This window comes from Coffea arabica, chromosome 11c (genome assembly GCF_036785885.1).
Source record: "Coffea arabica cultivar ET-39 chromosome 11c, Coffea Arabica ET-39 HiFi, whole genome shotgun sequence".
In the NCBI taxonomy this organism is placed as follows: Eukaryota; Viridiplantae; Streptophyta; class Magnoliopsida; order Gentianales; family Rubiaceae; genus Coffea; species Coffea arabica.
Window position 1 is genome coordinate 29,459,977 of NC_092330.1, and position 25,850 is coordinate 29,485,826.

Genomic DNA, 25,850 nt, shown 5'->3' on the forward strand with positions numbered 1-25,850 from the left:
GCTTGGGCTTTAGGGATCTGCAGGATTTTAATAGTGCCATGTTGGCTAAGATGTTATGGAGGATTTTGACACAGCCTAATCTGTTGATGAGTAAGGTTTTAAAGGGAAAATACTTCAAAGGGGAATCTGTTTGGAAAACACAAGTAAGGGCAGGTGACTCCTGGATCTGGAAAAGCATAATGAGTGCAAGGGGGGTATTGGAAAGAGGAGCCAGGAAAAGGATAGGGGATGGCAGAACAGTGGATATTTGGAAGGACAGGTGGATACCAGGTGAAGGAACTGGTATGGTGTCTACTCAAAGGCCTGCAGGGTGTCATGTCCAGAAGGTATATGAGCTGATCCAGAATGGGAGGTGGAATAGAACTGTTATGGAGGCTTTGCTAAGTGAGGAGGACTGCAGGAGGATAGAAGGAACTCCAATTAGTCTATGTGGTGGAAAGGACAAGTTGGTGTGGCCACTTACCAAATCTGGTCAGTATTCTGTCAGAACTGGATATATGCTGGCCAGAGATATGAGGGGGGAATTGAAAAGGAAGGATCAGCAAGAGGCTAGCAATAGCAGGAATGAACCCAACTCTAAAGCATGGAGGGTGCTATGGGGGTTAGACATCAAACACAAACTGAAGCATTTTATCTGGAAATGTTTGCATGGTGTCTTGCCTGTCAATGAGGTAATCAGAAGGAGAATTGGACAGGGGGTGGACAAATGCAGTTGTTGTGGGGAGTTGACAGAAACTTTGGAACACATGTTCTTCTTTTGTAAGCATGCAGAGTATATATGGAAGGCAGCTCCAATTGATTGGGATGGGTTAAGAGAGTTTAGGCACAGCTTTTGGCTTTGGTGGAATAGTTTGATGGAAGCAAAGGACAGAGCAGAAGGAAGAAACCACATTGCTTTGACAGTGAATATACTTTGGCAGATCTGGAAATCAAGAAATCAAGTGCAGTTTGAGAAGAGGAGTAACTGTCCTGGAAGAATAGCTAGTAAAGCTGTGCAAGAGTGGGCTGAGTTCTCAGATGTTAGGAAGGGGATGGCTAATGCTGAGGAAAGGAAGAAGGAACAGGGAGCTGGGGTATGTAGTTGGCTTCCACCCTCTCAGGGCTGTGTTAAACTTAACACTGATGCAGCCTTGATGGTAAAAGATAGAAGAATTGGGTGGGGAGTTGTGGCAAGGAAGGAGGATGGAGAGGTTGTAGGAGCTTGGGCAGGTAGTGAAAGCAGGAACGGAATCCCAGCAGTGGAGGAGGCTTTTGCTATCAGGAAAGCTGTAATCAAGGCCAGACTGTGTGGCTGGAACAAAGTTGAAATACAGTCTGATTGTAAACTACTGGTGGACAAGCTTAGGGAGAGAAATGTGGATGATCCAATCACAGGGACCATATTAAGTGATGTGTTGTTTTTAAGTCATGATTTTGATGTTTGCCAGTTCTCTTTTGTCAAAAGAGAAGGCAATCGTGTGTCTCATAAGCTGGCAAAATTTGCCACAAGCTTGCAGGACGAAATCAGTTGGAAGAATTCCTTTCCAATTTGGCTTACTGTTTTAGCCAAGAATGATGTAGGAGCAGTTGCTCCAACTCTGTAATTTCTATTTTGGTTATAAAAGTTGATATCGTTTGGAAAAAAAAAAAAAAAAACAAAGTGAGACTAACCAAACCAAAATATAAAAATAATCTCCCAATTAAATTGACACAGTTTTCTTGGTTCTTCCTTGTTAATCAAACACTAAAGTGAAGGATCATATAACAAATTGGTATCTTTCCCCAATAGAATACATGTAAAGATGGACGCAACACATACAAATAGTACCGACACAAGAAGATCTAACCAGCTGACAATCTCGTTGCCCCTTGTCATGCTAGATCCATTAGCGGCCTGATAAAAGGCAACAAGAAACGATTAAATGGTTCAGAAGTGTTATGTCAAAGAAATAAACACATATTCATACAGCTTTAGGCAACATGCAAATGAAAGATGGTACAAGATTTTAGGCAAGAGTTTTCAATACAGAAATTTGGTAATAGAGGCAAGTATTGTTTTCTTAAGAAACCTGAGCATCAGAATTTCCTGCGACAAACCTTAATAGTTTAACAAATGTTTCAGACTTTTAATTAACTCTCTGCCTCGTACCCTTTCTTGGACAATTAGGAGAGAAAAATTTCATGTAAATATTAATTGTATCTACTAATATAGTGCCAACTTTTACGCAAAAGAAAAAATAAAGCCACAAAAATGCGAAAATGAAGAGTGGACCAGAATCACATATTTGTGAATCACGAGGTATCGCAGCTCGAATTTTGAAACCAGCGCTCCATAATTCCACTTCAAATCACATTAAATTTAAAAAAAATGTGAAAACACTGTAAGCATCCATGTTACAAATCAATTAGTCAAGTTTTTCAAATAATATCCCTCTATGCTTTAAAATTTCCATATAAATTAAAAATTGCAGGAAAAAAAGAAGAGATTAAGTAAGTTTAATTACCTCACATTTGAATCGGATGAGATCAGGGAAAGCCAGGACATTCAGTGTATAATTTTCTTAAGACAAGACCCAGGGCTTCGTTAAACAGGATTGCTTGGACAAACAGTTTCTGCTACTAGTTTTCCGCCAACCCATCTGCACAAGGACATGAAAATGAAGAGAAATAACCACAAAATTGAGCTCAATCTACTATCACAAATTTCCTTCAAAAAGCTGATACAAAAGTGAAAACTCTGAGAAAGACAAGAAAAAGATTAAGCAGAAGGACAATAGATAAATAGCCATAAAATGGAGCTAAATCTGCTATTAAATCTTACAAAATTTCTTCACCTTTTGGAAGTGGATCTATTTTTTCATGAAACAGGGGAATGACAACAAAAGTGTGTTGTCATAGCCAAAAATTTCATGTTATGACAATATTTTAGTGATTTTTCTCATAACAAAAATATGTGTTTTATTAATGACAATAACACAAGTCCTCACCAAAAAATTAACATTATGGGATAATAACCACTATTGTCATTAAATTTAATTTATTTATGACAAAATTAGATGTTGTCATAGGGTGTTGTCATTTAAATTTGATATATATCAGATAATATTTAAGGCAAAAGCAGCTAAACAGCAAAACAAATCTGACTCCATGGCAAATATATGGATTGCACGGTTTGTAATTTAAAAATAAAAAGGAAACAAGATGATAAACAAATACAAACAGGACAAGCAAATCAAACAAATGTAAAGTCTGCCAACTAAACTTATAAATTTATAACCAATAAAAAAAATTGTCTTGCATCTTTTCCTACTTAACTTATATATTTCATTCTATTCAATTGTAATTCTTTGGCATCTTATATTTAACAATCCTTTATATATATATGCATGTATGTATATGGTTCTGTCCAATTAGTAATAAAAAATAATAATCTTAAAATTTCTCGATAAATATCTACTGTAAATTCATTCATCTTTAAGAAAAAATTGATCACATTACTGCAAAAAAAAATTACTAAACCCAAACAAAAAAAAGGTTTAAAAAATTTTCCACCAACATTTTGTCCTCCCAATCCTCCACAGGCACCACTTGCACTGAGAATCGAATCAAAGTGCATCATCACTCAACAAACATGCCATGTCATTTTGTACTACGAATTGAAGTAAATAGTCAACACAAGCTCTGATTGTTGGTTTTGACAACAATAAGACTTGAAGGCAACATGATGCTTCTTTGTCACCGAATGCTAAACAGAATATAAGTTTTATCCAAGATATTTGATTCAATAGGGATGGCAATCTAAAACAATTACATTTTTTTTTTTGTCAAAACGATAACATCTAAAACAATTAATTACATGGGAAGCACAAATGGTTTAAATAGTTATTAGGCATTTTTTAAGCCATGCAACATTTTTTTTATGAGTACATGATATGACGGTAACACATACTGATCTATTAAATTTAATTTATGAGAGAGTATGTCAACCCATTTCCAAAGACGAGGAAATAAGGAAAATATTTTGATTTCACCTTGCAATATGGAAGGCAATGCTTTCAAATATAAACTTACTTCCTCATCACCAAATTCCTTAATCAGTCACGGAACAGGAATTACATTAGATGTTGTTTCAGATAAACAAAAATAAATATTTGGAAGATAAAACCAAAAAGAATCTCACAGAGCAAGTACTATAATCCCGTTTCTTCCGAAGAGGAAAAAAAGATTAAAAAATACACAATAGTCATTAATAAGACAAAAGAAAATATTGAATGGTGTCGGTGAAGCTTATCAAAATTGAGATTGGAACTAGATGCTAAGAAAAAGGGAATTCCAAGAACCGCAAATTGAATATTAAAAAGAGAAAAATTGGAGGAGAAAAAAGTAATAGGAAAAAAAGGGTACCTGTGGATTTCAACTGAAGGCACCCGGCTTATTTTATCATAATCTTCTCCTTGTTGACCATTCACTCTCCTAACTCTATTGTTGAATTCTTCAGGCATGTCCCAAAGAGTTACCTCTTCTAGGGTGGTCAAACATCTCAACCCATCCGGAATCATTTCCAACTTTGTACAGGACCCAATCCATAAAGTTGAGAGCTTAGGCATGGGCCGCATGGCCCCCTCTTCCAATTTCCACTGCTTCAAGTTATCCAAAGCATGAAGCTTGAGATGTTTAAGTCGGGGAAATCCCATCGAGTGGCAGATCATTTCTTGGCCCAGAAAAGAACTTGGCCCAAGTTCCAGTATTCTTAGGTTAGGAAGCTTCTCGAGTGTTGCCATCGGGTCTTCCTCAATTCCACTATAACTCAGACTTAATTGAGTACGTCCAGCTTTAATTGGGTCAGGAGGAACCATATGGGATTGGCAATCCGGTAATATCTTGCATAAACTATGGTCGATCACTAATTCATGAAGATTCCTGCTAAACAACACCTTCGAAAGAACATCCAAACCCCTGTTGCCTCCAAAATCACAGCGATTGATGGCAAGTGAGCTGATGCATATGCAGTCCAAATTTGATATATGATTGATGATGTGTGCCAGGTCCTCAAGATTTTTATGCACTATTGCTTTGAAAGCTCTGAGATTTGGCAATTTGCATACATCTTCAAGATAGCCAAATCTGTTATCGAATGATTCAAGTATCTCCAGTTGCTTGCTTAACCGCAGCTTAGGCTGAGAGTCGCCCCGCCCCCAGTACGGAAGATAAAGGTATCTCAAACGTTGCAATTTCCATAGGACATTCGGTATTCTACAATCATAACTACCAGATAAATCAAGAGTTTCCAAATACTTTAAATTGCCCAAGGAATATGGCAAGTTTATATTCTGACCTCTCAATCTCAAACATCTCAAATAGAAAAGATTACCGACATATTTCAGAGGTGATTTGAGAAAACAACTTTCAGAGGCCATATCGAAGGATAAAATTGCCAAAACTCTAAGCATCTTCAAATTCTTGACTTGGGACATTATTCTCGCCCCTAGAATAGAATAGTCCCTATTGGCTACCAACGGTTCACACAAGAATGAGTGAAGATGCTTAGTTTGTTCTTTTGGCGGAAAGTTGTATTGAGAGATATCCTCTGGAAGCAAACGAAGGACTAAACCATACTGTGCTTCAGTTGCAGGAAGAGAATCTCGTGAAGGAGTTCGATCAACCAGCTTATACAAATTCTCCTCTTTTGCCTTGGCTAAGCACAAATCTCTCATAAGATCATGAAGCCGACATGACTCCAACTTTGTTACTGCATGCTTCCCCTCCTCATATGCTTTAATTTCAACCATGCATCTTATTGCTAATTCTTCCAAGTAACGCTCTGCAACATCCATCATCGTTTCTTGCTCCCTTCTATCATTCTCAAATATCATACCTTCTCCTATCCACATCTGATATAAACTCTCTGCTCCAATGTCAGAATCTTCCTTGATTTACCCAAGTAAAGGAAGCATGGTTTCAGTTGCCAAGGGAGATCATAATAACTGTAAGCTAAAACCTTTTGCACCTCTCCTTCTTTTCCAATTTTTTCTCCCTTATCCAAATAGGATTTCATATTCTCATGCACTTCATTCCATTCTCTGAGGGTTGTTTTAGTTCTAAGAATTCCACCCAAAACCACCACGGCCAATGGAAGACCCCCACAATATTTCAACATTTTCTCCCCTAACTCTTCCATCTTGTCCAAATATTCACAACCTGTGTAGCATTAAACCTAAATTAATATCAACTACGACGCATCTATCATTCATAAGCATCATGTTATCATTCAACAACTATACAAAAAACTTGATAGTCTGGTAACTGAACAAGTCTATTCAAGTAAATGGTGACAATACAAAAGGATTTATGTTTCCATTGGCACTGATATGCATGAAATATGTCTTATATGTCTTATATGTCAAAAATGTACTTAAAATTATTTGTCATGCGGATGAAATTGTAGGACTATCAGTCTCACACAAACACACACACAGATACACATATCCTTCTGCGTGAAATGCATTTAATGTGAATAAAGGAGAAAATTTTTACCTTCACCGGTACTCTCCCTCAATGATTTCATGCGTAACAACTCCCAACTTTCTTCCGCTGTCAATAAACGCAGTTCATGGGGACAACCATCTGGATCAACATGTGCTACCACATCTCTCTTACGAGTTGTGAGCAAAATTTTGGTCCCATGCTCCGAAACTGGGATTGCATCTTTTAGGCAATCCCAAGCATCTGTTGACCAAATGTCATCGAGGACTATCAAACATCTCCTAGCTCGCAAGTGCTGTTGAAGCAGACTTGCCAGCTCATCCTGTTTGCTCTTCATTATCTGTTTTCTGTTTTCAGGAGTAAGCTTGAGTAGAATGCCTTGCAAGAGATCTTTTGGTTGCCATTGTTGTGACACACAAACCCAAGCAAAACCTTTAAAATAATGCTTCAATCTTTCATGGTGATATACCTTTCGAGCAAGAGTCGTTTTGCCTATACCACCCATGCCGCAAATCGAAGCCACACTTATTTTGTGCTCTGTTTCAACCTCATTCAGCAAATATTCAACCAGCATCTCAATATCGTAATGCAGTCCAACCACATCCTCGTCGGCCACAAAGGAGTACGTGTGCCTTAATTGTTGCTGCCTGGATGGAGCGCTCGACTCTGCTTCCTCCGTTCTGGTCACTAAATTTACATACCGGCCAAAATTTTTGTTGAGATTAGAGATCCTTGTTCTGAGACTTTGAATCTTTAAACCCAAATCATGAATGGCATACCCTTCTCTGGCAATGCAAGCAGTCCTCTTTAGAGTACTTGTGAAGCCTTTGTTGCTTGAACTTGAAACCCTCCAAGCATAAACTTCAACCAAATCACTTGCATCATCAGCGACCGCTCTAAAATCCGGAAGCCACTGTTGTATAGTGCCCCTTGCAGTCTGTTTCATATCTGCATATCTTAAGAACATTTGTATCCATTTGAGATCGTCACGAAGGAGTCTGGCTTGGTCGCGAACACCTCGTAGAAAGTTTCCTTCTGCAATAAGCAATTGACCTATATTTTCTACCGCAGAGGATAGGATTGTGGACAGGATTGCTTCAGCCATTTTGGATGAGATTGATGTATATTTTCTGTAATGGATGGAACTCACTAGCACAAAATGATGGTTTTACTCTTACGTAGCAAAAGCTTTAACAGGATTGGTGTTGTTAGAGTGTTTGCTGGTGATGGCAGGAAACTGATTTATGTGAAGATAAGGACAAGTTATCAGCATAGCATACAGAGACATGTCACTTTTGCCTTTTTTTTTTTTTTTTTTATTCCCTGATTCTGAAGACGATAACTTTTACTTTTTCTAATTCTCCCTCTACAAACGGAAACTGATTTATGTGAAGACAAGGACATGTTATCTACTTTTGCTTTATTTTATTCCTCCTCTACCAAAAAGAGACAACTTTTGATTTTTTAATTCCACCTCTACAAAAAAATTCCCCTTCTACGAGAAGGGAACAGGCAAAAGAAAAATTCTTTGGCTTTGCATATAAACAACTTTTGCTTTATTCTATTCCCCCTCCGCAATAAGGTAACAAACAAAAGAAAAATTCTTTGGCTTTGCGTATGAACATCATCTTGCATTATTGCTAGTGCAATGCAAAAATAAAAAAATCAAATCAAAACTAAATCTACAATCAATTCTAGCTCTTTGTGTATCTTAAAAATTGTAAAATATTTAACATTAACAGCTAAAAAGTTTCACAATAATAGATGAAAATTACGAGAAAAGTATTGCTAAATGATGCGAGAGAAATTGAAAGATTATTTTGTGAGAAATTATCAAATGAAGGGAAAGAAAAGAATTGAAAGGTCATTTTCTTATCCTGTTTATACTTTACTTTCATAATCGCTGTGTTTTGTAAAGTTAATCATAATACATAAAGACCCTAACAGTTTTTCCGATTAGTCCACCTAAATTAGGTCTTGGGTTTTAATCCATCATCTGAATCCGAATCCAGCTGGTGTTGGGCACATACTCCCCAGCTTGAGGCCCTTGCCAAGTTCAAGTTTTTTAGAAAGGATAGTTCATGTTCAAGTAAAATTTAATGTTCATTTGGACTGCAATTTTTCCCCAAAAAAATTTTTCTTTTTCTATGAATATATTTTTTAATCATCTTTTCACTCTCACATATATCAAATTGTTATAGTATATTCTTTTTACAAAAACTCCAAAAGCATAGTAATTCAAACACGCTTATTTGCCTAAAGCACACTACTTGGCCAATGGTTCCACAACCGTCGAAGTTAATTTCTATATGGATTCTTGAGGCACTCATGAAAATAATTTGATCCCTAAGCAAACTTTTTTTGGATTCTTGAGGCACTCATGAAAATAATTTGATCCCTAAGCAAACTTTTTTTGGTATTATTTATTGATTAATCATTAAGGTACAATGCATTCTCTTTTTGGCAACGTGAATTTCATTTTGGTTGACTTTCATATAGTCGTCATTGTATTTTGGTTATTCATTTTTTTCCCATTTTGGTTATTCATTTTTTTCCCATTTCAAATTGGTAATCAAACTACCATAACATCGCGCCTATTCCATCTAATTTAATCTATGGGTAAATGGTTTTGAAAATTGGATTTGCAGCAAGACATCCAGATTTAGGGCTAAAAAACCACAGAGCTAAATCACTGAACACAGTAGCCTCAAATTTGTCGGAATCCCATTTCCATCTTCAAGCAATTTGAATGAGTTTGATCTTTCTTAACCATCCTATTCTTGTGAGAAAACACAGATTCTACCAAAGTCTAATTGCCTGAACTACAGAGGATAAAGAGATAAAAGGAAAAGCTTAAATAGTTCACACCCATTTACAACATAAAATTGCTAGAGAAACCTCAGAAGTACGTCTTTAATATGCATCAAGGTACCAATAACTACAAAGTTATGGACTCTTAGCTAATATGCACCTTGCGCAAAAGAAGGAAAAGGACAGGCATTTTCCTTGATGTTTTCCTTTTGTGTGGGTTATGCTAATGTAGCAACACAGAAACTGTTGCAGATTAATTTTGGGACTTGATTGAAAACAAATGATTCGGAAATTGATGTTTATACAAGTATTTGGACTAATGTGTTGCACATCTATTATATTAGATAATTCATCCATCTCTAGATAGATTAGAAGAGTTTGAAATTTCCATCTTTTTTGTTTGGCTGGTGGACGAAAAGCTGGATAGGCTTTCCTGTATCTTAATCTATTTCTTTATGTCCATAGCTATTGAAAGCCCTCTTGTGCTTAGGTAGTCTTATAAATGTAAACTTCATGGAGCTCAAAAAATACTTATTGTTGTGCAGTCTGTAGGACCTTGGAAGGACGACTTCATTTGTATTATGTTTTCTGTGCCATGGTTTCTTTGTCTTCTTCCTACTGCTTGAAATTTTCTTCTTATCTCATCTACAAATTGATGCAAAGTTTCTTCTTTGTGCATATAATGAGGACACAATTGTGGCAGACAGCCACAGATTTCTGCTAAATTTATTTCCTTAATTTCTGGAAAATAGCAGAATAGTTAAAAAGTGGTTTGCTAAAGAGGATCTGTAATGTAATGAATTATGTAGTCCTTTTCGCTCCTGCATATGTTAGTTATGATGGGAATGCGTGTCATAACTGTTTGATTCATACATGCACCCTTGTCTTAAGGCATTTTGGCTTCTCAAATGCGCTGAATCAGGAGTTCCTGTAAAGCACCTAGTCTAGTTGGGAGACTCCAAAGCAGGGAGCAAAACTTGATCAACGTCATTTTTACTCCTTGGTTACCTAATGTTCGTTGGTGTCAGATCTTGGATATGTTTGAATTGCTATGTGTTGAAAGGAAGCCTTAAGTGGAAATTGCTATTGTCTTTGCATTTTCTTTGGGCCATACATGCAGAGGAAGCATGAGGGTGGGGGGTGGGCTGCATCCCAAGAATTTAAAGTTTCAATAATTTTGCCTTCAAAGTATTAGTATTTCGTACATAGCATTAACAAAATTAGACTTCACTGCCTTCAAAATTTACATAAGGTATGGAAGTTTTTTCACATATATTGTCATATAACGTTTGCCTCTCCATGTCCCACTTACCGTTTCCATTCCAACTTCAGAGTTTATCGCAATCTTGGATGAGCTGGTCTTACTGGCAAACAATTTGCTTAGGAGTTGAGATGGGTTTGCCGTGGTTCCCCATGGAAGTTGAGGGATCCAAGGTCATAAGGAGATTATAGATGCCTCAGATTGTGGCTGTTCAACATTTAATAGCCTCGAGAATTAGCCTATTTATGATCATAAGCAAGACCTGTTTTCAATCTATTGCATGGACTAATATGGGCATAAACTGTGTCGTGCTGCTACATGATGAACGCAGGTTTTTGAATTTTAGAGCAACTGTTTGGATATGCTTTCTAAGGATAACCTAACCGATTTCCTGAAGCCTAGACTCCATTTGTAAGACCGCTTATAGATTCTGAATCACCTAAATTTGTAGAGCAGTAAAGCTGCAGTTGTTCATCCTTGGATATACCTCATAAAAGAGCTCTAGATGCTTAGATTACCTACTCCACCACATTGGTTGACCTCATGCATCCAAGAGTCTGGCGATGAGTGATGCACTTCATGATTTAGAGCAAATTGCTTAGAAGCATAGCTGGATCGCTAAAATTTCTCTGTATATGAAGCATGGACAGTACCCTTGAAGGAATGATTTATGTTGGCACATGAGCAAGACATCATACCTTATCCAGTAATGCTCTAATTTGCCAAACAAAGAGATGTTGCAGAATGAAGACACATGCATATTATGTGATGAACCTGGGAGGAAGAAGTTTAGACGTCAAACTTAACAAGTGAAGGTTTCTTCCCATTATAGCTGTAATATGTGTCTCAAATTTCTGCTCATCATACTATAGCATGCAAGAAGTAGTTTGTCTTGGCAGAAGGTCCCTAATTCTTCAGGAATGGACTTCTTTTGGGGTAGGGGATTCATGAGGATGATCATATTACTCAAGAAGTTAATTTCATTGATGAAGTTATTTGTCTGAAACAAAAGTTGCTGCATATCAGGATAGAAAGCAGTTGAACAAGGCATGACTACAAGGAAACCTAAGATTTAAGATCACTGGACTGAATACAAATTTTATGTGGAAGATAAATGGCCTGGGTGATTAATTAACTCTTTAATGATTGAAAACAAAAAAAGTTTGATTATTAATATTGTCATGTGTTAGTAATTTTTAGGTGTTAAGGTTTCTCTAATAAGTTGTCTATTGGAAAGAAGAATCTTTGAACCAGTCCCCCCTAGGTCAATTTAGGCTAAATTCTAGGGGTGTGGATGTGGGTTTTTCTGTGTGTGTCTACCTATCAATCTATATCTCTATCTTTCTATCTATATATATATATATATCATTGAGCAATTATGCATATCTTTGTTGTCATGAATTAGTATATGCACTTTAATGGTTTACAATGTAGTGAAGATATGCTGTTTCTATTATTCTACGCATTCTGCTCTTAAGTCATGAGATTCCACATATTTTCTGTTGCATTTCAGCTGTCAAATATTATATGGGGTGAGGCTGGGGAATGTGAAGATCATATTGTTCCATATCGAGATGCAAATGAAGAAAAACCTCTAGGTTCGCATGGAGATTGTATTAAGAAAGAAAAGAATCAGGAAGCTGTAGATGTAAAAACTGCTGAACAGAAGAAACCTGCTACACAAAGTGATCTACATGGACTAAAACTACAATGCAGTTCCCAATATGACACAAATGAAGATCTTCCTGCAATGGAATTTGGTGCGGACTCATGGCCTGATCTCTCGTTACCGGGTGCTGCAAAAGCTAATGAAGATACTATGGGTACTGAAACATCCAATAATGTAACAGATATTTGCAAACATGATTTAAGATGCAGTGCATAATCTATTCATGGAGATAATTTCCCTTTGTATGTTGTTATTATAAAGTTTCACTTTTTGACTGTCAAAATTTCCCCAGAAGACAAGGCTGCTCCTCTCGATAATGCTTCTGAAATTTTCCAGAGCCCTCTTGATGATAGTGAGCAAGGCGATTTTGTTGGTTATGGTTGGACTAGTGTTAGGAGCTTTGAGGACCTTGAGAGGATCTTTAGGTAATGCAAAATTCTCTCTCATTCTTGGTTATATTCATACAATTAAGGATTAATCTTTTTTACACTAACAGTGTATACACTGTCAGCGTTGGATGAATGACAACTATGTAAAATTTGAATTTGAAATTCAATATTTGTACACATGTTATGAATCCAACGGTGATAGTGCATACACTGTCAGTGTATATAAGATTTACTCATACATTATACTTTTGCTGTGACGTTAAATTCAAAATTCATGTCATCTATTGTTCTAGACCAGCTAACCCTTGAGGTTAAGCCGGTCAATCACTTTGCATAAGCATTTTCAATAAATTATAAAGATGAACTCTATCGATAAAAAGTGGACAAAGTTCATGCGATTGGGTTTCAAGTCTTCTCTTCTTGCCAAAGGTGGAACTACATCCCATGTACATCTTAAACCATAGGTAAGCATCTTGAGGCTGGAACTCCTCACACCTAGAAATGGAAACTGAAAACTTTAAAGCAGAGTATGGAGGAATAATTTTGTTCAGGACATGATCATTCAACTCTTTGCAGTTTCATAATTAGATGCTACAGCTTTCCAAAAAACTGCTAGAAGATGTGATTTTCATGTACAATTCTGACAAATTTGGCTATCAACATGGGCCGTCCCTGAAGTCAAAATAGCAAAATTATGGTGGAACCTTAAGAAGCCAATGCAAACCTCGAATAAACTTATTGGAGTTTTGCCATCCTCTTTATACTGAGTCAAATGTACCATGAGAAACAATGGTTTTAGTTTTCTGTTCTGTTGATTTCCCTGCAAGTATGCTGCAACAAATTAATGACCACGTGAAGTTCTAATACCTATTTTTCTCACTTCCTTTCCCCATTTTTTTCTGATGATGTTTTCGATGAGATTAAATTCACAGTCAATTATAAGAAGGCCAGTCATGGGTTTGAAGAGCGTCTGAGGATAACTAATTTGGTTGAGCTATTGCAGTGGTGGTACAGCTTCTTTTTTTTTTTTTTAATTGAAACTAAAATAGAAAACTATTATAATTATGTTGCATCTTCTTCAGACTCTAAAGTAAATGATCGAAAGACAGAAGGTCATGAAGAGAAAAAAGAATGACTCTGGGAGGATAAAATTAATGAATTGATGTGTCAGCAAAAAATTATGAAATCCCATCTTTTGTGTATTGTTCCCTGAACTAGGGCTTGAAATCATACTTCCCTGCTTACAACATTAAACTTTATGTGTAAATACTTTTTCTCTGATTAACTCCAATGACCAGCCAAGCTAGTACTAGCTTGATTACTTATTCTCTTTTGTAAGCAGTACTAAAGTAATTACACCATAATGCTCTCTCCCCCTCTTCCTGTCACATGTTCCATGAACACCATAACAGTGGATTTAGGTCAATCTAGATTGAAGTTTTAGATGGCAATTTCATTCTTTTAGACAGAAACAGTACTTGAGCAAATTCCAACTGCAGTAGTTGCAGAATTTTTCTGGGGAATTTCTTACATGTGATGTGAAGTGAGTGAAGATAATTACAATCTATGAGCACTGACTCTAATTTTGCACACTTATAAATGCCATAAAATTCTTAAATACAATTCAAAGTAGTAGCAACACATGACAATTCAAGCTCAAAGTCTTCTTGCAAGTTCATATTTGTGTCATCAACTGGGAAGGTGAATCTGCCCAGGGTATTTTGCATGTATCTTTCATCAAACATGGCAATTTTTCTTCTTTTATTGGTGATAAACAAGGTAAACATCTAAAAGAAACTAGACTCGATCACTTTAGGCATAAGAAGAGAGCAATCTAATATACCCATACCACTCTCTCGTGATATAACTAAATCAACTAATGTACAAGGACTTGAATACTCTTCATGCTCTGAAATCCCCGTATAAACTATAATGCTTGAATATTCACATCGTGTGGCACTGCTGTTTCTGGAAACTCCTCATAAATCTGTCAAATGTTTTGCTAGGAGGACACATTCATATTAGTGTCATCCTAAAAAGAATAGATTACTACTAGATTGATTATTTCACCAAATGGATTAATACACAAGTCTTGAGAAGATTAGTACTAGCTTGATCACTTTACGAGAAGGGTTTTACACAGTGTTTGATGATGAGAGCAAGTCAAGAAACTCAGCTTCATCATGTTCAGACGCATATGCCATAACTTATTGGCTTCCTCTCTCACTTGTTTAGATTTTAACAAGCTTTTCCTATTTAAGCATCTCCTGATATGCACAAATCTTCTTCTTGCCAGATTTTTGTATATGGTGTGGGACACCTTTCTGTCTAAAGCTGTAAAAATCGCATTGTTTTGCATATATAAGTGTGAGCATAAGTACCATCTACAACTTCTGGTGAGTAAGGTGAATGCTGGATTCAAATGTGCCAGGGTGCAGCAATTTATCACAGCAATGGCCTTCATTTGTTTGTCTTATAATGCAGTAGTGCAGAGAAACTCAATATTAAGGATAGAATAATCCTTTTCAGGTCTTATTGTGGACTCTTACTCCATAAATACTCCCTCATCTAACATAATGGTTTTGGGATGTCTGAGTGTGATTCTGAGTCATGTACAACCAAAAATTTCTATTTGGTAAATGAGGACAAGAGCAGGAACCTAAGTACAGTAGCTCTCATAGAACTAGTAGGCATGCTATTTTCAGGCATGATGTAACATACTAGTGTCTTGATTAAATAGGTTGGGGGTGTTGATTGACTGGCTTAAGACAAGGGTACTTATTGTGGATCATGCATGATTAATGACATAGGTTATGAATGATTCACCTCCTTTTGGAAAAGACTTGTTTTTCCCAAATTTTGACGATTTTGTAACTCATAACTTATCTGAAACATTTGTGCTAGTGTCTTGGGTTTTAAAGTTTGTTGGCTTGGTTGCCTGTTTTTACCTTTTCTAGCCCTCTTGTATTTCCACACTTTGAACTTCCATTTCCCTTTTTCCCCCCTTTGTTCTTCTCTTGAATTAATATCAAGTGCTTCTCCTGATTTAGAAAATGAATCAAAAGCGGCTACTTTCTATGCTATTGCATCTTAGAAACTTGGTAATTAGCCCCTTTTGTCATCTGTTGATTAGTTTCTCCCTGGTTAGATGTGAATCCGCATGAGTGGGCTTTCGCAAATTGATCAAGTAGAAAATCCAGTACAAGCTTTAGGCTTGATTTACCAGTCTGTTATCATATTAAGATTTTTTCTCTTCATTGTCTTGGACTCTGTGTCCAACCAGTTTGGACAAGGATCCAGTCACTATATAGACAATCTGGATAGGTATTAGATTTAAACAAGGATATCTAATCCAGAATATGATGGGAGATAGCTGCACCTTGAAGGTTGCAACCCCTCCTTTGCAACTATCTATTGTCAGTTCTTGACCTCCTCAATACACATCTTTCTGTAGGTATTTGTTAAATTCCTTTTCTGATTGTCTTACACACTGAAAGATAGATTTATATAGGGTGGATGAATTGTTTATGCTAAACATATTAGTGAAACATGAAAACAGAAAATTGAATTCTAGTTTTATGAGAAAGTTATTCTAAATCTTCCCAAGTCAGAAATCCTACTTGGGTGGAAATTGTGGCTATTGAACATTTTGAGGGTGAGTATTGGGAATATTAACAACATCAGAATTTTTGCATGTTGGGGATGTCAGATATGAAGTGTGACTAAGGTGCTTTTTGTAGTGGTATAAAGACAATCTCTCTCTCTCTCTCTCTCTCTCTCTCTCACCCATACCCCATCATGTGATTCTTTATTATTCTTATTCTTCAATTGTTGTTAATGCTATTACCTCTGTGCCTTTGATCTTAATTCATCAGTGCATGATATGAGGTCTTTTACTCCCCAGGACTTCTGGAACTCAATGTCTTTGTTTACTCATCATACCTCAAGACTTAACTCCTGCCTCACGAGACTTCTTGGACTTCATTCACTCCTACGTGAATAAGGGTCTAATATCTTGTTCAGAGAGTTGCATTTAATTCCAATCGCTTTTTGCTTGGCAAATTATTGATTGGCTTTCACGAATCCTGAGTCACATGTTAAATATAGGAAAATAAAAGTAGTCCCACATCGAGCTTCCCAAGGCTTTTGATGAGTAAGCTTACAAAGATCTTGGGCTTGTCCGCTCCTTGCAAATGCATCTTGTTGCTGAGGTTCTTTAATAAATTCAACTTAGAAGCACCAATATAGAGCATAAAGTTTAAACATCACAGGATACTTTATGAAGCAATTCACAGAAGAAAAGGGCATCATACTCCTGATATGCTTATATACGACTTGGGGTAGTATTCCTCAAGTGCTCTTACCAAAAGTTGTGTTTTCCGGTCCAGAATTTGCAATATATGTCCCTCCATCATTAAAAGATCAAAGTGAACAAAGTAGTATTGGTTTTATAGTTTTCTTTCAACAATGTAGCAGCTTCTTTGTCCCTCCTGATCTGCCGACTTTAAGCAAAAATGAGAGGAGAAGGGGCTGTTTTAAGCTAGTGTTGAACTCTATCCAAGTCAAGACTTGACACAGGAGCACAATGAATTTCCTGTTGCAGCACAGTGCGACATTTTATCATTTTTGTGCTACTAATATGGTCAGCAATGTTGAATTTACCTAGGCCTGACTATAACACTGCGTAATTAGTTTTGTGTGGCAGTAATCATCTGACCTGATATCCTCACAAGTGACATTTTGCAGCAATGAAGATCCGATATTTGGACGTGGAAGCCTCGTCAATGCAGATGAGCTATGGTCATCTTCCAAAGATGTCACCAGCAGCCCTGAGAAGTCAATTCCCATGTCAGGTGACTCTCCACGTCTGGGGCTAGGCTCACTGAGGAGCACGTCAGAGCACTTTGATGTTCAAGGAGAGTACCTGTCAGATCAAAATCAGTGCTTTACTCCAGGACATGAGAAAATAAACTTGTTGACATCCAATGTCCCGCAGGATGTGAAGTCTTGTGCAGGAAATATAGGATACACCAGAAGTAGCAGTAATATCTCAATGAAGGAGAAGGTACAATAGCTATGCCAGATGTAGATGAATTTTCTTCTCTCTCATTACTCTGACTTTTGTCCACTCTCTTCTGCATCATTGTAATTTCTGCTACATGGCCATTGGGAACAAATTGATTTATTTGTCTTGGAATGCAGGCAGCTTTTGAGATGAGTGGAAGTAAGCCAGTATATAACTTACAGCTTGATTCAGGAAATTTTGCAGTCACTAACGAGTGTATGGTGAAGGTATATTTTTCCTACTGGTGAAATTTAATTCCTATTTTGTATGAGGTTCCCATCCTTAGGAAGGTACCCCTTTCTTTCTATTTACTCCACCTTTGTTCTTTTCCTGTCCACATTTTAATGAAATTTTTTTTTTTAAATGATCATTTTTTTTGGCACACAAAAGGAACATCGACATGAAGTGATTATCTGAACTTTAGCTGGCTTCCATTTCCCATTAGTGAAGCTTTGTGCATTCTTGTTAACAGCAGCACCATAAATGCTGTCAACCAAGAATTACTTCTGTGGTGTACCTGGAAATGGAATTGCTTATCATTTCATTTCTTAAATCTCTGGAAATGAGTTGCCGTTCGGATTTGCTTAAAATAGATATAGATTAGAATTATGTCCAAAAAGAAAACAGAGATTCTTATAGATAATGCTTCAGAAAGAAACACAATTGGAATGTACAATCAGTCTTCATGTCATTAGTCTACCTATTGGTGCAAGAAATATTCAGTAGAAAAGAAAACATGATTACCGTAACAGTTTCTTTAAATTTTTTCATTTATGCTCTCTTAAATTTGAGTAACATGGTCATATTAACAGTATTTGCTAGCTACATGGGATGGTTTTCGTTTTAGGTCAGATTGTTTTACTGCTACAGATTTTCATCCCCTTTTTTTGATTGTTTTGTTGAGGCGAAAATGGCTAGTGGGTCTATTGTTTCAGAGATAGCAATCTTCATATATTCTACAGAAAGGACCTAGTAAAATATTTTATCATTGATTGCTTGACTCGAGTGATTAGAATTGAAAACACAGCTGTCAAATTTTTAACCAAACCCTTTTTCTCGTTATCATCACTTAAAGATTCAATATTCCCCCACATCTATAGCCTGGCTATCTTTGAAAAGTAAACCACAAATTTTTTGATGTGTGAAACTGAAATTTTTTCACTGAAGATAAGTAGACCTGTTATTAGGTGTCTATTTCCTGTGACATGTTAGATCTATAATTCCATGGAACCGATGTCAACTTTAAGGCTACTGCATAACCATAATCTAGAACTTATTTCCATTATCTAGAATAGTCTTTTTCAAATTATTTTAGCCACATGATAAGTTGCCTTTTTAAATTTGAAGTTTTCTTCAATTATGAATTTCTTTTAAAGTCGATTCTCTTTTTCTTAGGTGTTCATGTATCACGTCAAATTACTACTTGGATTTAACAAAATAACTGAAATTACTACCTTAAAGTAAATAGAGTGATCTACCTGACAACAGGTATTTTGGGAGGAAAAAATTTAGTCACTATATTATGAGTGACCAACTAGTATTTATAGGAGTACAAACCTAACAAACTATTTACAAAAATACCCTTACTAATTTATTATCTACAGGAATACTTATATTCTCTTAACACTCCCCCTCAAATTGGAGCATATATATCATAAGCACCGAACTTGTTACAAATATATTTCATCATAAAACCCCCTAAACTCTTGGCAAACAAATCATCCAATTGATCTACAGATGGTACATGAGATGTCTTAATAATTCCGTCAAGCAATTTCTCTCGAATGAAATGACAATCAATTTCAATATATTTTGTCCTTTCATGAAACACTGGATTAGAAGCAATATGAACAGCCGTCTGATTATCACACACTAAATTCATAGGCTGTTTATGCTCAAACCCAATTTCAAATAACATGCTTTTCAACCAAACCAACTCACATACAGTGTGAGCTATAGCGTGGTCTTCCGATTCTGCACTTGATCTGGAGACAACTGTTTGTTTCTTACTCTTCCATGACACTAAATTACCACCAACGAACACGCAATATCCTACAGTCGATCTTCGATCTGAGGCAGAACCAACCCAATCTGCATCACTATATCCTTCAATATTAGTGTGTCCATGACTTTAATACAGCAACCCTTTTCCAGAAGCACTCTTAAGATATCTAAGAATCCGTATAACAGCATCCCAATGACTAGTACGAGGGGTATCAAGAAATTGACTCACAACACTCATTGCAAATGAAATGTCAGGTCTCATTATAGTGAGATAATTTAATTTACCCACAAGTTTTCGATATTGTTTAGGATCATCTAGTAATGCACCTTGATCTCCTACTAATTTCACATTAGGGTCCATTGGAGTATCCACAGGTCGGCAACCTAACATCCCAACTTCACTCAGCATATCGAGTACATATTTCCTTTGACATAAATAAATTTCATATTTAGACCGAACTACCTCAATACCCAGAAAATATTGTAGATGACCTAAATCCTTTGTCTGAAAGTTTGCCTACAGATTGGATTTAAGTTTTTGGATCTCCACAACATCATCACCTGTAATCACAATATCATCCACATAAATAACTAATAAAATTTTACCAGCATTAGAGTGCCGATAAAATATAGAGTGATCTACTCCATATCTTGTCAGACCGAACTCCATGACAACACTACTAAATCGACCAAACCAAGTCATCGGAGTCTGTTTCAATCCATATAAGGATTTTTTTCAAACGACAAACCAACTGCGAATTCTCCCCCTGAACAACAAATCTAGGAGGTTGTTCCATACATACCTCTTCTTTCAAATCTCCATGCAGAAATGCATTTTTCACATCCAACTGATACAATGGCCAATTATAAGTTGCTGCCAAAGAGATAAGAAGACGAACAGAGGTAATCTTTGTAACAGGAGAAAATGTTTCTAAGTAGTCAATTCCATACACCTGAGTAAATCCCTTAGCTATAAGACGAGTCTTCAATCTATCAATAGAACCATTAGGCTGCACTTTTATAGTGTACACCCATTTACAACCAACAACCGGCTTACCAGAAGGAAGAGGGATAAGATCCCAAGTACTATTTTTCTCCAAAGCAGACATCTCTTCTTGCATAGCTAATCTCCAACCAAGATAATCAAGAGCATGGGTAATAAACTTAGGAATGGAGACAGAATCAAGGGAAGCAACAAAAGAAAAATATGACATAGAGAGACGAGAATAAGTAACAAAATTAAAAATAAAATGAGAAGTGCAATGCCTCTTACCTTCGCGTAAAGCAATAGGAAGATCTAACTCTGAGGAGGGCGTCATACCTGGATTTGAAGATTGAGAGTTAATTGGTAAAGTGCGTGGCATATCAGAAACTTTCTCAACCATGGAATGACGAGAATAAACTTGAAAATTTGGATGAGATAATCGACCTAGTGAATCTGGTGGACTAGATAACTCAGGTAATAAAGGAGAAGTGACTAGTAAAACAGGAGAGGAAAAAGAGGGACATTGATCTAACTCACAAGGCATACCGTGTTTCATAAAATATGAAGTAGATTCAAAGAAAGTAACATCAACACAAATAAAAGATCGATTTAAACTTAGACTGTAACATCTGTACCCCTTTTGTGCTTGTGCGTATCCTAAGAAAATATACTTAATAGCACGAGGATCTAATTTATTCACCCCAGGAGCAAGCTGATGAACAAAGCACACACATCCAAAAATACGATGAGGTAATTTAAACACAAGTTCATGAGAAAAAAGAATGGAGTGAAGTAATTGATTTCCAAAAATATTAGATGGCACGCGATTAATTAAATAACATGCAGTTAGAACTGCATCACTCCAAAATTGTTTGGGCACATTCATGTGCAACAAAAGTGTTCGAGCAATCTCGATTAAATGTTCAATTTTTCTTTCAGCAACTCCATTCTGTTGTGGAGTGTGAGGATAAGAGGATAATGAATAATACCAGACTTAATCATAAAGATATTAAATAGAGTGGAAAAATATTTCTTCGCATTATCACTGCGAAGTATACGTACAGGTACACCGAATTAATTCTTTATTTCCGTAACAAATGCACAAAAAATGAAATATAGTTCTGAACGATCTTTTATTAAATAAAGCCATGTAACTCTGAAAAAATCATCAACAAAGATTACAAAATATTTAAAACCTAACTTTAAAATGACTCGACTAGGACTCCAAACATCATAATGAACTAATAAAAAGGGTTCAGAAACCCGTTTATTGACTCTAGGAGCAAAAGAAACACGATGATGTTTTCCTAACTGACAAAACTCACATTCTAATGAAGGCAACTGATTCAAAGTAGGAACCAACTTTTTCAAATTTTGTAGAGATTGATGGTCCAAACGACAGTGAATTTCAAGAGGAGAAACAGTAGCAGGACACGCAATCGAACCATTAGAGTTGAGAAAATAAAGACCATTATGCTCATGCCCTCCACCAATCGTTCTCTTTGTTTTCAAATCCTGAATGATAACAGAATCAGGAGAAAAAGTAACTGAACACTGTAGAGATTTTGTAAACTTACTAACAGATATTAGATTAAAGGGCAAACTGGGTACGTAAAGAACAGAAGACACCGGAAGAGTTGGGTTAATTTCTATAGTGCCTAGTCATTTAACTTTAGTGGTAGATCCATCAGTCAAAGTAATATGAGGAAAGGAAGTAAACTCTTGAAAATTAGAAAAATTTTTAGAGGTACCTAACATATGATCAATAGCTCCGGAGTCAATAATCCATGAGTCATTACATTTTTGTGCTAAAGAAGTAGAGGGAAGAGATGCGTGATTTATAACTTGGTACAGTAAGAATTTAACATAAACTTCTTCGGATATGGTAATAGTCTTCTGGGACCCTTGTGCTGAAGAACTTGATTCAGTTTGGTCAGTGATAACCGCATTAGCAAATCGAGGAGGTTTTCCAACTAAATCCCAACAAGTATTACGATTGTGATTCTTCAAACCACAATGAGTGCACTCACGGGTGCCTCGACCTCCACGACCTCCTCTACTTCTGACACTTTTTGATAAACTTTTAGTCATAGCGAATAGTACTTTAAACCAAAGAAAGGGTCAAAAGTCGAGATGAACAGTGACGTGTGAACGGTGCGCGTGAACAGTAACGGCGTGAACAGTACGCCCATGAATAGTACCGGCGTGAACAGCGCCGCGATGAACAGTGCAGCGGAACAGTACTTTCGCTGCTAGATGTTTAACCCTAACTCTAGGACTTTTGCTCTGATACCATGACAACAGGTATTTTGGGAGGAAAACATCTAGTCACCATATTATGAGTAACCAACTAGTATTTATAGGAGTACAAACCTAACAAACTATTTACAAAAATACCCTTACTAATTTATTATCTACAGGAATACTTATATTCTCTTAACATTACCTAACAGGACGAATAGGTCATATGGAGACCAAAAATGGTATTCTGAAAGTCATATAGGTTCATCAAATAAGACTAGGGGAACCTGAACAAACAAAAATCATCTCATACTAATCTGAAGATATAATAGCTGTTCTGTTGTTTCAGTATCATGCCTTTTTGGTACATTATTCATGTGCTTTTAATGGTTTCTTTACTTTAGAACATCAGTGTTGCTCTAGTTGTTTTCTTGTATGCAGGGGAATAAACAAAAGAAGTTGAAAGGCAGGAAGAAATCAGCAGAAAAAAGTGAAGGCAGGCATTTGCAGAATTTACAAGGATGGACTCAAACTGGAAACCAGTTTCTTCAATTCGATGCCCCATATGCACCAAATATGGGTCAATCTAGCTCGTCTTTGGTGTTCAGTCAGCAGACACAATTTCAAGGATCAGAGTCTTCACATTACAAGCATCACTCTAGGCCACTTTTGACTTCTTTCATTCATGGTACTATGGCCAAGCAGTATGCTGCTATGCCTGTTTTGTCGCAATTTCATTCTGGAGAAGTTAGCCAGCAGCCCGCCATTTCCAGCTATGAGGTTCCTGGGCACTTGAATCCTTCTACTGAACCTTCTTTTAAGTCTTTGACAATGACTCAGGAGAAGATTGAGAAATTAAGGAGGCGACAGCAAATGAGAGCAATGCTTGCAATTCAGAAACAACAGCACCAGTTTGGCAATCAAATGTCATCTACTGAATATTCAGCTATGGAAGGAGAAAATATTGAAGCAGAGGAAAACCTTTCAACAGTTGCGTCTCTTGAGCCAAATTCACCCATAGAACAAGATGATTCCAATACAGCATGTGTGCTGCGTGATGATTGCTCAGTCCAGGATTCAATACTATATCAACTTCAGGATATTGTAGCAAAGGTTAGAGCAACTGCAGTTTCGTTTCTTTCCTGGTGGATGTATTTACTTGCTAAATAATGCGCATGGTCTGTGCTTAATTTCCTTGCAGTTGGACATGAGGATAAGACTTTGCATTAGGGATAGTCTGTTTCGACTAGCTCAGAGTGCTGGTCAAAGGCAGAATGCCAGTGATACAAGCTGTAGCAATAAGAGCAACAGACATGAAGTTCTCAGCAAAGAAAAAATTAACACTCACAACAGGTTAGAGAATCTACTGCCATTCATGCTAAATATTGATGAATGATATGTATTGCTGAAATGATATCATAATTTAATCCTAAAAGTTGTTGAACCACACAGTTTTATTTATTAACTCACAGGCATCAATTATATTGCTTTACTGGATACTGGATAACTTGGAAATAAGTTGCAAAGCGGCTTTCCAAATAACTATATAACAATCGATGTACTGCATACATGCTTTTAAGTGCTGTATTTCTAAGCTCGATTAGAAATCATGAAGTCTCCAAAAATTCCCAACTCCTTTCAAACACCAAAACTGTGTATTAGTATCACTCAAATCTAAGGTTTCACTTAGTAACTTTACATTATTTGTTGCATTCGTGTAATTTGACATAGACAAGTTAAAACGAGAGAGAGAGAGAGAGAGAAGCTTAGATGTTCTCAGTATCACACATGAGAGCCATTGACATCGTTACCTTGAGTGCTTGGTAGATAGCATGTATACCAAATTACTGAAGAGTTCTTTCATAGTTGGGAACAATTTCACATTTCTCACTTTTCTCCTGCATTGATAGCATGGAACTCAACTAGCAGAGTATGCTCTGATTTTTCTCATGCTTAATTGCGTATTTTGTTTTTTTCAACTATATTTATCTCTGACAATTTTCTTCATCCTGTTATTAATTGGAACATGATTGAACAATTGAATGAACAACCAATGCAGATTTTTTCAGATTATTACCTTACCCGCGTTAGTGCATTGAATAGATTATCATTAAGATTGAAATCTCTAGTTTGTTATGTACGCAATGATATCCTGCATTGAAATTATCAGTTGGCAGTACATGGACCCATGAGTGTCCTGATGGTACTGTTGTTTACTGTGTCAGTGCATTTGGATAAAATGTTTATTCTTGCTTAGAGAAAGAAATCGTGATGTTTATTCAGGAACGTACTTGAAGCAAATGTAGATTTTCATGGTGGAGTTGAGCATTGTTAAACATTCATTCTCCAATTCTATTTTGTCACAGGTTTCTGAAGGCATCTGAAGCAGAGACAGAAACCAACCCAATCGACCGCACTGTGGCTCATCTGCTGTTCCATAGGCCTTTAGAGCTCACAGGAAAGATTGTCGAGACACCTGACCAAACTTATCAGCTAAGCTCCTCCACTATGACAGGCAAGCATCTAGATCAATAAGCTTGCAAACTAACAATTTGCCTCGAAGATTAGAGAACAAGCAAATACTATCCCATGAGGAATCAGAGGTTCCTTGCCTGTTTCGTAAAGAGAATCAGTTGGAAAAAGCTTTGGAAACTTCTGAAAATACATTAACCGCCAGAGTTGCAGAAACTGGAATAATGAAAGTCGAGCCCTCCCAGTGAGAACTGAAGTAAATCTTTAGAAGGGTAATTCCTTCCTTTATCTCTTCCAAACAGTATTAATTTGCATTTTATTAGTATATTTATGGATTAACTAGTAATGAGCCACTCTTTCATTGTCAGCCAACTGGTACCTCTCTGTCATGGTTTTGGAAGGTCCAATGCTAAAGTCATGACCATGGAAGAAGTCGCTCACTGGAAGTTCATAAAATCGATATTCCCTTCAAAAGGGAGTATATCATATGT

General features: G+C 36.6%; 1 protein-coding gene and 1 pseudogene across 1 annotated transcript; one reads left to right on the forward strand and one right to left on the reverse strand.

Moving 5' to 3' along the window:
- Nucleotides 1–1,646: 1,646 nt before the first annotated feature.
- Nucleotides 1,647–7,680, reverse strand: LOC113716393 (putative disease resistance protein At1g50180; annotated as a pseudogene).
- A 4,334-nt stretch (nucleotides 7,681–12,014) lies between these two features.
- Nucleotides 12,015–25,616, forward strand: LOC113715995 (protein LNK2-like). Its single transcript, XM_072070072.1, has 8 exons — nucleotides 12,015–12,411; nucleotides 12,499–12,628; nucleotides 17,339–17,657; nucleotides 17,795–17,901; nucleotides 17,944–17,947; nucleotides 23,329–24,000; nucleotides 24,089–24,240; nucleotides 25,254–25,616. Exons 1-8 carry the CDS (start codon nucleotides 12,015–12,017, stop codon nucleotides 25,420–25,422), a joined length of 1,950 nt encoding a protein of 649 aa, XP_071926173.1. The 3' UTR covers nucleotides 25,423–25,616.
- The last annotated feature ends 234 nt before the right edge of the window (nucleotides 25,617–25,850 follow it).

Bases quoted from the DNA above. Each gene is read 5' to 3' on its own strand.
- LOC113715995 (XM_072070072.1), top strand. From the start codon at position 12,015: ATGAGATTCCACATATTTTCTGTTGCATTTCAGCTGTCAAATATTATA. The intron at 17,658-17,794 runs GTACAATAGCTA...CTTGGAATGCAG, and splicing joins ATATCTCAATGAAGGAGAAG to GCAGCTTTTGAGATGAGTGG. The intron at 24,001-24,088 runs GTTAGAGCAACT...ATTTCCTTGCAG, and splicing joins TTCAGGATATTGTAGCAAAG to TTGGACATGAGGATAAGACT.